This window comes from Podarcis vaucheri (genome assembly GCF_965113315.1).
Source record: "Podarcis vaucheri genome assembly, chromosome: Z".
NCBI lineage: Eukaryota > Metazoa > Chordata > Lepidosauria > Squamata > Lacertidae > Podarcis > Podarcis vaucheri.
Genome location: NC_138758.1, coordinates 2,479,903 through 2,492,914, shown reverse-complemented (window position 1 = coordinate 2,492,914; position 13,012 = coordinate 2,479,903). Strand labels below are relative to the sequence as shown.

General features: G+C 42.4%; 1 protein-coding gene across 8 annotated transcripts in view; it reads right to left on the bottom strand.

Annotated features, from left to right (window-relative positions):
* Positions 1-2,681: 2,681 nt before the first annotated feature.
* Positions 2,682-13,012, bottom strand: part of MBNL3 (muscleblind like splicing regulator 3) — a 122,027-nt gene continuing 111,696 nt past the window's right edge. For 4 of the 8 annotated variants that reach the window (XM_082207476.1, XM_082207479.1, XM_082207481.1 and 1 more), the window contains 5 exons: positions 12,320-12,470; positions 9,836-9,871; positions 6,046-6,140; positions 3,954-4,027; positions 2,682-3,474 (listed from right to left, as the gene is read on the bottom strand). In XM_082207476.1, coding sequence (XP_082063602.1) covers positions 3,971-4,027; positions 6,046-6,140; positions 9,836-9,871; positions 12,320-12,470 — 339 coding nt within the window. In that variant the 3' untranslated portion in view covers positions 2,682-3,474; positions 3,954-3,970. The remainder of the gene's footprint in view (positions 3,475-3,953; positions 4,028-6,045; positions 6,141-9,835; positions 9,872-12,319; positions 12,471-13,012) is intronic. The other 4 variants (XM_082207478.1, XM_082207480.1, XR_014215446.1 and 1 more) reach the window with 2 other exon arrangements.

The following is a 13,012-nucleotide window of genomic DNA, read 5'->3' as shown; positions in this document are numbered from 1 at the left end:
TGTGGATGCATCTAGTAAGTTTTAAGCTTTTCTTTAAAAACGCCTTTTCATGAAACAACTAACCTCCCCCCCTCAAAAATGATCTATCAGCTTTTTCATTTTCCCTCTGCAATGACCCGTTTTACTCAAGTTTCAGCATTTCTTGCATATTGTTTGCATAAGGCTGAGAGGAAATGGGCACATAGACACTGAAAGCAAGAGAATTTGCACGCAGGCGTGCGAGATGAACTTGGGATAAATTTAAAAAAGAACATATAGGTTTGTCGGACATGGGAAGCTTAGAGAAAGTTGTTGAAATTATACTGATTCAAACATTACACACATCTCTGTACTCAAATAAAAGATGAGATTTCTTGTGTTTGTTATTTCACTTAGAGTCACCAAGTAGTTCAGTGACTATAGTATAAAGAATGCACCTATCTAGGATTTTATAGTCTGTCGACTGTGTTTTCTTTCTTTCTTGAATAAAAAAGTCATTGCACAACAAGCCTTAAATAGTGCTACCCTTACAATGGCATTTTTTAATTAAAAAACCCCTCCCAACCTCCCTGTTAAATTTGGTGACATTCCCAGTGCTTTAAAAGCCATGCTTGTCTTCCCTCACTCCACAAAGTTTTTCTCTTACAACAAACACTAACTCTATTTTTGTAAAAAAAAAAATATAAAAAATAAAATAAAATAAATGTCGTGGCACCTAAAATAAAACAGTCTACCCTGAAGACATATCACTGCACCTCTGTATTAGAAAGAGTGCCTGCGTGTCCATGTGTGCAGGTGTTAAGTTTATCTCTGGTGTGTTCAGGGGTGCAAGGATTGAAGCGTTGAGTGTGGTTCTGGTGCCTTGTGCCTGGGGAGTGATGCCTGGTTTGCTGTGGTAGCCAGCAGGGAGGCTTTTCCTCCTCTCCTCTGGCTCCCAAGTTTTGCAAAAAATACAAGCAAGGTGTTGTGCCCCTTGTGTGTTAGCTTTTCAGTGCTTTAAAACTGTGTGACATGAATGCTGTAGAAACATTTTAGGCTTACATTCTGTGCACATCTATGCAAGATGCTTTTAAAAAATATATCATTCAAAGAAAGCAGGAGTGGGTAACATCAAAGGGGCAAGTTTACATAAAAATCAATTTAGAGCACTGAAAACAAACACTGAACATCCTTCCAAATTCTAACGCTAACACAATCATATATATATCTATAGAAGTGTGTTTATACATAGGTGTCCTTTCTGACTAGAAGAGATCAGGTATGTTCTCTGTTGAGGCACTGCCACAGGTTGTGCAAAACCCATCATCATTTTTTTTTAAATATACAAATATTTTCATATCCAGGAAGTACTCAAATCCACTTTTTTCTACTATGTTACAGAGCTGGGAAACAAAGTCAGCAATGAACAACAGGTTGGCCAGTTATATGGTTATGTATGGCTCTTTTTTCTTTTTTAGGCAACTCTGGACTAAAATTTTCCAGGAATATGCAAAAGAATTCTGTATGAGATAAATGTGTAGCGTATTTTTCGCTCTATAAGACGCACCAGACCATAAGACGCACCTAGTTTTTGGAGGAGGAAAACAAGAAAAAAAAAATCTGAGTCTCAGAAGCCAGAACAGCAAGAGGGATCGCTGCGCAGTGAAAGCAGCAATCCCTCTTGCTGTTCTGGCTTCTGGGATAGCTGCACAGCGTGCATTCACTCCACAAGACGCACACACATTTCCCCTTACTTTTTAGGAGGAAAAAAGTGAGTCTTATAGAGCAAAAAATACAGTAATTTTTTTCACCTCCCCCTGATAGGGCCTAGACCTTTTAAGACCATGGAAAGTAGCACCAAAATGACCCTTTGCATTTGTTTGCAATTGTTCACAACACAACACATTTTTTTGCAGGTATCAGATTTCATGGGATTTAAACTTTGATGAGGAAGCTCAGTTCATGGATGGCAATGCAACAAACCAGGCATTTAATTCTTCTTTAGTTTTTGCCACTAGGGCCAAATTTGAACACATAAGATAATACATTGGCTTCCTGAACATCTGTCTCCTTCTAAACACTGTATTCACAGTCAGTATCACACAGATTAGAATCTGAACTCAGCTCCTTAACCGGCATTGCAAGGATGTCAAAACATGGTTCCAAGCACACACCCAAAACAGGGACGTCTTTGGAAGAAACATCTGGATGAATTTAAACCAAACTATTTGGTCTGTCTCCTACTTTATTCTCTTTCCAGAAATCACTATAAGGCTGCTCCCTCAAGAGCAATCCCTGCTCCCATCTGCACAAAGATACAACCTAATGGAGGAGTGAGGCTGCAGTTTGGTGCTACTTTCCTGGGCTAAGCATGGGATGTGGAGATGGGCTGCTTACATTTGAATGGAAAATTTATGTGTGTGTTTTTCTGTTCTATATCACAATAGGGTCTGCATATTAGCAGAATACTTTCATCTCAAAGGCAAGAAAACCTCATTTTCCATAAACTGGTCATACTTCTTGATGTCACTTAAAAAAACCCCAGTGTTGGTAAACTTTCAAGATATGTTGTGCACCAATTGGAGCTTAAAGTGGCACTTAAAGGCAGAAATCTCTTTTGCCAGGTGCTTTTCTGCCATCTTGGCCTTGTGGGCTTGACCCTGTTTTGATCCATTTCACTTTACATTCCCCCTTCCTGAACTGACAGCAAATCCCTTCACAACTTTTGCAAGTATTGTTTATTTTTATTAATTTATTAGAGACTCCATTTTGGAGGGAGAGTCTATTTTTCAGATGGAGGTTTCTAAATAACTAGCCCGATACGAATCTATATCTGAACATTCTTGTCTCTTGCTTTTTTAAAAGCACACCATTCCTGTTTCCCAGTATAACATTCTTAGCTTGTCATTCTTTTTTTTAAAAAAAAAGGAAAGAAAAAAGAGGAGAAACCCATAACGACCACAGTATATGAAAATGTAAGACATTATGATAATGAAAACCCCTGGTGTTGAGTATACTTGATAATGATGTACATCTTTTCTTCTTTTGTCTCTCCAAACAAATCAATAATAGACTAGGATGTAAACAAAACAGTAAGATAACACTTTGAAAACAGACAAACATTTATCCATCGAAAATAGAATAATAAACCAGTAAGTCCACTGTGCAGGAGGACACTTTCTCTTGATGGTAGTCAGGAAAAAAATATTCTTTTTTAAAAGTGTGTTAAAGTAAGATGTTATAAAAGTCTATTGTTATAGTTCTCTACTTACTTCTATGCCTTGTATAACAGAGTGCTGTTTTGTTAATTGTTTCTCTATAGTGCTTAAAAAAAAGTTTGACATTCCCATGGACCAGTTTTTGGTTAACATGTAGGCTGCAGTAGGCTTACTGTAGATGCTGTAGAGGAGGAAAGGATGGGCATATATACACAGAGAGCCCAGAGGCAGCTTCCCACCAAAGACAGGAAAGTCCAGTAACTCCATGATTTCAGGTTCATGATTCTGACATAGTTTGCTGGAATGAGAGAAAGCAAACAAGTGATAAAAGAGAGACTCGAAAAGAACACAAGAGCCCTGCTGGATCAGACCAAGAGGAAGGGCCACAGCTCAGTGGCAGAACATCTATTTTGCATCTAGAAGGTGCCCTGCTCAATCCCTGGTATCTCTAGGTAGGATTAGGGTTGTCCTTCGTGAGAACTGCCAATCAGTATAAACAGTACTGAGCTAGATGGACCATTGGTGTGTTTTAATGTTTGATGCTTAATTGTGTTTTTATATCTGTTGCAAGCCACCCAGAGTGTCTGGGGCAACCCAGTCACATGGGTGGCATAGAAATAAAAATAAAAGAATAAAACTGAAATGGGTCTCAGTCCAAGGAAGGCTGAGCCATGGGGTTCTTTCGAATGTGCAGATCTGGTTCTCAGTCTGCAGGAATGACTCTGGTGTGAGATCCCAGTGTGCCATGGCTGAAGGGAGAACTTCAGATGAACTTACTTTTCTGTTGTTTGCTTCTACATTTGTGACACAAACATGCTGCTGTTTAGTTCATCTACTGATAACTGGGATATCTGCAATGAAAAATGGAAAAGAAGATTTCCTGTTAAAATATTTCCTTGATACTCACCCTGTCTGTTCACTACTCAGTCATTTTAAAGGAAAAAGTACAATTGGTTTGGAGAGTTGATAAACACGACCCCTAATCCCTGATAATGTCTAGGGTGACTCAGTGGATAAAATGATGGATAAATTATTTTCTTCTCTGGCAGCTATAAAAAAGGTGCCAATGTCTATATATCCACTCAATCGCTTAATTTTGAGAGGCCATGGCAGTGGACTTGCTGAATATTGCTTTTATGACATGGGTATATGTCTGCAGTTAGAGAGTTGAACAACCCACACTATTGGGTTCGAAACCGAAAAGGTTGCTTGTTTTTTTTTTAATGCTGCATATCCATAGGAATGCTCTCCATATACCAGAATAAGAAAAGAGTAAAATAACATCTTTTAAGCATTAGTATGCTTAAAATTGTCCCTCTGCTACTGTAAGATGGGTGCTTGTGTCAATTTGTGGCTCAGTATGGTTATTGGGACTCCATAACAAAGGGGGCGAAGAGGGAACTTGCTACAGCAAATCCGAAATGTGACATTTGCAGTGCATTGAGTATACAACCAGTGTTATTACTGTCATGCATACAAGGACTGCATCTGCACTAAACCTTTCCCTAGCTCTTTTTAAAAAGATGAATTTATGCAAAGCATTCTGGATTTCTGAAGCAGCATCTGGAACGTTTATGGTTTTGAGAGCAATTCTTTCTCCATTTCCTTATAAGGCAAAAAGATGGTTGTACCTAAATGCCCCAAAGTTATACCAGATTATATATATTAGAAGAAGAAAGATGGAACTTCCTGCTGACACAATATATATTAATGGTTGGGATGGGTGAGTGGAAGAAGCGACCATCTTTTCCCATTCAAAACCATTATTTATTATTATTTTTAAAAACTAATAGTTCTTTTTTATTTCTGCTTTCTATCTGGGCAGAAACACTTCAAAGAAGAGAACCTTGATGTGATGCTTCTGTTTCAGAACACAAAGCAGAAGAGACATGAATGAATCTATCAAAGATTAAAAATAAACAAACCCCACATTGTAGCTCAATGCAATTTCCCAGCACAGCTCAGATGATCAGGCAGGGAATGCTTCTATTCTTCAAGTGCTTCTCCCTGTCAGACTTGACCTTTAATGTGACAGGGTCCTCCTCACCCACTCCACCAATCTCCTACTTCTAGAACCACACCTACATCACCCATTCACCCAAGAACTTCATATTCCATGGGATGGTGACCCCTTACCCACAACTGAAGATGACAGAAGGGGGAGGGGAATGTAAATACTTCTAATGGCATGTCTGCTACAGAGATGCCACTGACAACACTCCTCACAAGATGAATGCTCTATGTGGGCATTTTTGTAGAACTGCTTGTTTAATTCCATTAATTTAGCAAGAATTATATACTGCTTAATAAAATAATAATATCTCTAAGCGGTTTAGCTAAAATGGTAATAAATAAATAAATAATAATTTTTTTTTTTAAATGAAACCAGACTTTAAAAACAGTTGGCATCTCTCTGTGTTGGGAGACAATGGAGGAGTGCATCTTTGGGGGTGAGGTCAAGCTATTGGGACGGTTGCATAAAATTATCAAAATATAGACACAACCATCAGATTTAAAAAGAAACAACTTTGCATAATAAAATGCCTGAACAACAACAACAACAAAACCCTTATCATGGGGGTGCTACTCATGTTAAAAGTCTCTACATTTGCACCTGTGGTCATTTGAAAAAGAGCACCCCACCCCTCACAAACACTCCCCCCCCCCCGAGACCTTGAAAGAGACAGCTATTAACTGTTGTGACTCCACATGAATGGCCTCAGCAGGTGGGTGCTGGGCAAACAGTTAACAAGGATGATGATGCCATGCCCCACCCCTTAACTGCGAAAAAGGCACTCTGCCCCATGTGAGTGTGGCTCCTGCACAATATCAGAACATTGCAAAACAAAGCTATTTGAAAGGGCCAAACCTGATTGGCTGTAGCAGTTGCAGCGAAAGGAACGCTGGTGGCAGGTGATGTTGCTGCAGAAACAGTGGTGGGCGTAGCACCGTGCATCATGGGAACTTTTTTCAGTAGGAAGCCATGGAAGCGACATAACAGGAGGGCGGAGCATTTTGTGTAACCACGGTGACGTGTGGCGGGGTGGGGAGGATGCGTGCCGGGGGTCACAGTGACAAGCCATGGTGACGTCATGGGAGGAGACATCAGGGGAGGGCGGGACCCAGCATGCAACCACAGTGCAAAGCAAATATGGCAACAGGGAAAAGGGGGAGGGGAGGTTGAAAAATAAAAACAAAAAAGAGAAAAAAAGAGGGAGGGGAAAAGCCAATTACAATTGTAATTAAGGAAAAAACCAAAATATTCTCAACACTTAGTAAACATTTATAAGCAGAACAATGATGTATAAGACTCTGGGTGGGGGTGGCAAGTTTCCAAAGATGGGTGGAAGGAGAGCAGACTGCCAAACAGGACCCCCCCCCCGATATTGGAGGCTGTGGCTGGTGACGGGGCACCCAAAATGAGCCACACCAGGCTGCTCTTGTGGGTGCCATGATAGCCCTGCCCTGCTTTGAAAGGTTGCTGTCCCCCACCCCCATTTTCGTGGATCTGAAAAGTTACAAAGCTCGCTTCTGAGCAGGTGCTTGTACAAGATGCTACCACTCAGGCGCATGTTGTAGTCGCCATCCCTCTGCATGTCATGGCTGCCAGGTGCAATAAGCATCCTCCCCTTTCCTTTGATGCCAACTGGGCACAGCTGCTAGTTCTGTGACAAGGATCTCATGGGTGCTATTTCACCCCGTTTTGCCTGCCTGAGTCCTTCAAAAGGAGTGGAGGAAGGGTGAAGGGAGAACTGTTTCTGCGACATTATTAACACCTCCAGAAAAGCAGACATAACATGGGAGCTAGAAAGAAGCAACATTGGGGGGTGGGGCTGGGACCCACTTTAAGGACCTTAAATAGACCACAGGGCTCTGGGATTTTGGAGAATGTGGACTTTGGAAAAGGAGTACGATTAGTCAAGTGGTGAGGAGTTTGTTCTGGGCTGTGGACACAACACATACGTAAAGCACCTTTGAAACACATTCTCTGCTCCCTCCCAGGAAGAATCCTGGAAACTGTAGTTTACCCTTTAACAAACTACGACCCCCAGGACTTTCGGAGGACTGAGAATGTGCTTTAAATGTATGGTGGGTACACAGCTTCAGTCAGACACAGGAAAAGAAGCATCCTGATAAAATCCCCTGCAGGGTTTATAAGCTTGAAATTGCAAGGATAAGGCCCTCAGATCTGGTCTCTCTTGCAGAGTCATGTTTGCTTTTTTGCAGGTGGTGAGGCTGGGGAGAACACAGCATGCTTGGGCTGGCTTTCAAATAAAGAGGGTTCAGTGTAGGCATTATTATTTTTTAACCTGCCCTGCCCTGAGGACATAGGGCAGGTACTTCAAATTTAAAGCAAGTTGTGTGTAGGATAAAATAGGACCTTGCTGACCTAAAACATTGCAAGCTCTAAACTCCCTTGCTCATTTCTCATGGAGGACCTGAACATGAGTCTGGAATGTATCACTTTAAGCTGAAGAAGGAATGGCGTCACATGGCTCCTCCAAGTCCCTGCCCTGTATACATGAAGGAACGTCTCTACCCCCATTGTCCAGCCCAGAAACTAAGGGTCCAACTCCAAGGGCCTTGCGGTAATTCCTTCACTGCAAGAAGTGAAGTTAAAGGGAACCAGGCAGAGGGGCTTCTTTGCAGTGGCATCCTCCCTGTGGAGCAGCCTCCCATCAGCTGTCAAAAAGATAAACAACTATACAACTTTCCAAAGACATCTGAAGGCAGCCCTGTATTGGGAAGTTTTTAATGTTTGATGTGCTTTTATTATGCTGGAAGAGTGGCTGGGGCAACCCAGTCATATGGGTGGGGTACAAATAGTAAAACTGTTGTTATTAAGAAAAGTAGTGTTTCAGGGCACAGGCTAGAAACTGCTTGCAGAGGTGTTCCTTCTCTATATGAATCAAGGTGCCTTATAGGGAGAGTCAGACCATTAGTCTATTCAGCTCAGCATTGTCTGTGCTGTCTGGGTCTGACCAGGAATATACCCAGCCCTACACAAAGATGCCAGGGATGGAACCTGGGACCTTCTACATGCAAAACAGGTGTTCTATCACTGAGCTCTATAGATGAAAGAACAAGAGCTGTAACTCCATGGGAGAGCCCTTGCGTTGCACGTAGAAGGTCCCAGGTTCCATTTCCATGTGGGGCTGAGAGAGAATCCCTTCCTGAAATCTCAGAAAGCTGCTGCCAGTCAGTGTAGACAATACTGAGCTAGATGGACTAATGGTGTGACTCAGGGCAAGGTTGGTTCCTATGGCTTGTACCCAGCTAAGTTTTACTCAGAAGTAGAACCACTGAAATGAATGGACCCAAATTAGCCATGACTGGTAATTTCAATGGCTCTACTCCGAACAGGGCACACATTGAATACAACCCTATGCTCCTGTGTATGTGAGGAGGAGCGTTTAATCACATGAATCCCCACCCATTCACCGACAGTCTTCTTATGCAATTCATTACTTATTTTTAACATTCCTATCCTACCTTAATAGCTAAACACTTCCTCAGCAAAAGAGATGTACAAAATGTCAGCTAAAGCAAGGGGTGTGTGAGTGGAAAACTAAATGCAACATTTTCAGTCCCATAATATGCCATTCCATAAAGCAACAACATTAAAAGAAAAAAGCAGCGTCAGATTTACTAATCACGGAGTGCTGGTTGCAAGATCAATAATCTACTTTTTAAAGGCCATATCGGCACAATCCTCCTGTACCCTCACCTGGCTCCTTTCTCCCCTTCCTATGATAGTCAAGAAGAGTTTTAAAAGTTGCATGCGTTTAAAAGAAATATTTGCAAGCCGATAACAGGCTCCCCTTTCATCCCAGGAAACGTGGCACTGATGTGTCATTTGATCCAAAAGACAATGCAGAGGAGGAGGAGGAGGAAGAGGTTAAACTATTGCCTTTGTCACAGAACCAGCATGGAGGCTAAGAATTGACCCTATTCAAGTTGGCTTATTAAAAGGGGCTTTGTCAAATGGTCTAGTTGATTGATTAGGCTTTCAATTGTTCAATCCTATTCAGGTTGGTTCATTTAAAGCGTTTTGCCAGTCTCCCATTTCAGATTTTTAGGATGAAAATGGGACTTTCAGGGAAATAGAAATATTCTCTGAATAACTTCCTAGCTAGGAGAATATCCCCATTTATTGTCTACTGCCACTGTTTCCCCTACCTGCTACCATTTGGCAGGATCCTCCCAACAATCTACTTCTTCCCAGCCAACCATGGATCACACAAGAAACAGGATGGTGCCAATCAGGAATCACCAGGTAAACCAGACAACATCATGCTGCCATGCCGCCAATCGAATTTGGCTAAGCGATGATGTCACTGAGGGTGGATTCAGTCAATTGGGAGAGACAGCAAGAGGGCAACATAAAAGGTTAGGCTGGCATTTTTGTGGGCATTGCCAAAAAGGAAGAGGGAGGTGTTTTTTGACACTGATTTTGACTCTGCCCTACTTATTAGTCATTGAATTTGCCACACTGCATGGACGTGAAAAGGGATATGACCATTTTAGCTTTTAAGACAACAGCAGATCACGACACATGGCATGGCATTACACCATGCTTCCCGCTACCCCCCCCCCCAGCGGATCACAATGGCCTCATTCAGCTTAGCAAAAGTTTAAGTTTGTGGAGAAAGACCTACCAACGCTTGCTGTGGGAGTCATGCACAGCACAGACCCTGCGTACCCATGCAGTGAAGCGTGGAGAGATGAACAGAAGGGACATTTCATTAGTGAAGCAGTTAATGTGTTAACATACAAAAACTCTTTCTAAAAGAAAAAGGAGATTATCCTCCATTGCTGCTACTGCTGCATCTACCGCCAACACAAACGTAAAATTAAAGATTCACCGTGACTGAACCAGATCTTATAGTTCAGCCTTTTCAAGATCAAGGCAAATGTGAACAATCCTTGGATTCTTGACAGCCAGCTGTGCTTGGATGAGTTTCAAACTCGCACACCCAGAGCTCCATTCCAGGCCTTCTTGTTGGTGCTGCCACTGGGACTGCCCAATTGGCAGTTACCCATGAAATGGCCTTTTCAGTTGTGGTTTCCTGGTAGCGCAATGCCCTCCCTCCCTCTTGTCCAACAAGAGGCTCGAACCTACAACCCTGAGATTAAGAGCCTCATGCTCTACCAACTGAGCTATCCCAATTTGGCCCACTTCCTTTCCAGGGCATGCTTGTGTGTGTGAATCATTGACACAAGATTTTGTGAAGGGCAGTGCTTCCCACAGAAAGCATAGTGTCAGTAGAGGTAAAATGTGCATTCACTGCCGTGCCCACTTTTGCCTCTGGTCCCGCCCACCATAGGCATGTGCCCTCAGAAGGTTACACAGCCGCCCCCCCCCCCAGGCTGAAAAAGGTTCCCCACTCCTGTCCTATGGGAAAATGAGCAGGCAAGCCTAATAGTTTTGTGCTCAAAGAGAACACAGCATAAGCTCATAAAGTGGTAATGGGAGGCTCATCTGTCCTTGTAGCTTCAGTGGGCAGAGCACCTACTTGGGATGTAGAAGGTCCAAAATTCAATTTCCAGCATCTCTAACTAGGGCAGAAAAAGAGTCCTTGCTTCAAATTCTGGACAGCTGCTGCCAGTCAGTGCAGACAATACTGACTTAGATAGGCCACTGGTCTGGACTCAATAAATGGCAACTCCCTACATTTGTAATCGAGCAGGGCTTGGTTTTCCTCCTGCACTTTTGTGAATGGTCGTTTCTGAACCCAAAGCCAGCAGAACACCTTTATGCTTTGGTTATAGCTGTTAGTCCTTAGGGCTGAAAGATAGCAGCAGGGCTGTTTCAGCAATTGTTTAGAACAACTGTCTTCTATCTTTTTAATTTGTTAAAGTTTTAAAATATTTTTTATTAAATTTCAAGGCAAAAAGAAAAAAACCCATGTACTCTTCAATACATAATTTTGTTTTCTATTTTTCTGACTTCCCATCCGATTTTCCATTGTTATCTTATTTTCTCCCCTTTTGCTGCACCCTGTCTTCTATCTCATATATAACAACAATATTATAGTCAGCTCTAATTCTTTCTGTTGCTCATACTTCAAATTCTGTTTGTGAGGTCTTCTATCTTTTTAAATCCAGGTCCAAGATTGAGGTCTTGGAAGCCCAGATTGTGGCCAAGATACACTTCTAAGCAGGCACACACTGGTAACTGCTCAAGAATCCAGGTATTGGCTCTTGGTTAATTTTGTGGAAACATGAAGGGAGAAAGAGGAAGGAAGAATCAAAGAAAATAATGGGGTGGGGGCAGAAATTTGGCATTTGTTTTTATAGGCCCTGAAAAGGAAATAGAAGGTGATTGTTCTGGCTTTTAAATCAGTGACGGGACAGAACTGAAAAGAGATAAATATATATTTAAAAAAACAGCATCTACCAGGATTGGAAGACAACCCCCCACCCCAATAAAAAGGTTAGTAAATATATCTTCTGCTAGACTCTTAGGAATGGGCTTCATAAAAAGCACATCAGCACATCTTAGCATCATAGTTATTGTAGTGGCATTGTTAAAAAGCTAGAAGCTCCTGAGTGCAACTGCAATTCTTTTCCTTTTTTTAAGTCCAAAGGTTGTGCAAAGAGATAGTTCCAACAATAATCCTTACAAAACAAGGCCCATTGCTTGAGCACTGGGAGCCACACTGGATCCTCAGCCTCCAAAGACTCTCTATTGCCTCAGCAAGCTAACATGAGAGAGATGGAGCCCTAGCTGTTCCATATCCCTTTGTGACAACACATCGTCCTCCTCCTCCTCCTCCTCCTTGTGAACTCAGCATCTATCTGAACTCCCCTGAGTGGAATCTCATGATTCATGCACCTGTCGCCATGCAACACCTGTGCAGATCAGCAAAATGGAGACTGTGCTGGTGAATTGGGAGGCGGGGGCGGGGCGCAGGGAGTTGTGCCAGCACAGCTCATTATGGGAAAGGCAACCTGCTCAGCAAACAGCAAAAGCCACGTTTGCGAAGTCATACAGTTGCATCTACCCTCCAAGAGCAAGGGCAGATCAGGGTGCGGGAATCGTGAGAGAAGGCGTCTCACAAGTGCCTCTAAACGTAGCATTTTCCCTCCCACGGAAGCTAGGGCAGGGTAGTGGGAGGTAAGAGTCCCAGACGACTTACCTGTAGGGATAAATGTTGGCTGCTGCAATTGCATGTTTGCGAGGGCCTGTTGGTAATGGAAAACACTTGGGTTAAAGACTGTGGTGGCACCATTGTTTTTTTCAAGCGCTGGCCTCTTTGGTAAAGGTTGAAGAGCACCAGGTGGCAGCGCCTGCAGAAGGAAATGGAGGGAACCGAATACAGTGGGTCAAAGAAGGGAAATTGGGGGAAGGAGGGAAAAGAGAAGAGAACAAATTTTAGACAAAGCAATGATCAAACAAGACATGCTGTGCACTCTGCAAATCACCTGCAACTGTGTAGGATCAAAAAACCAAGGTGGGGGAATAGGTCAAGCAGACTCCAATGAGATAATCGTCAACTTCATCATCATCATCATCATCATCATCACCACCACAACTTCACAGAATATGCAGTTAGTGCAGATGGGGAAAGTGAAATTGTGCCAATGAATTAAAAACAAAACCAAACAGTGGGGGGAGTGAGTGCTCTGAAGGGCACATCTGCATCTCAAACTCAAAGCAGGTTTCAGAAGAAGCTTTGCTGCTGCAGCTCAGGTCAAGAACCAACAAAAGAAATTATCGGCAACTTTCACTACCCCCAATAATTTGGCACTGGGTATGCCTGACAGCTAAGCAAGTTTGAAATTGGTTTATACCCAAAGTAGGACTGTGCCCAAAGGAAGAACATATTTAT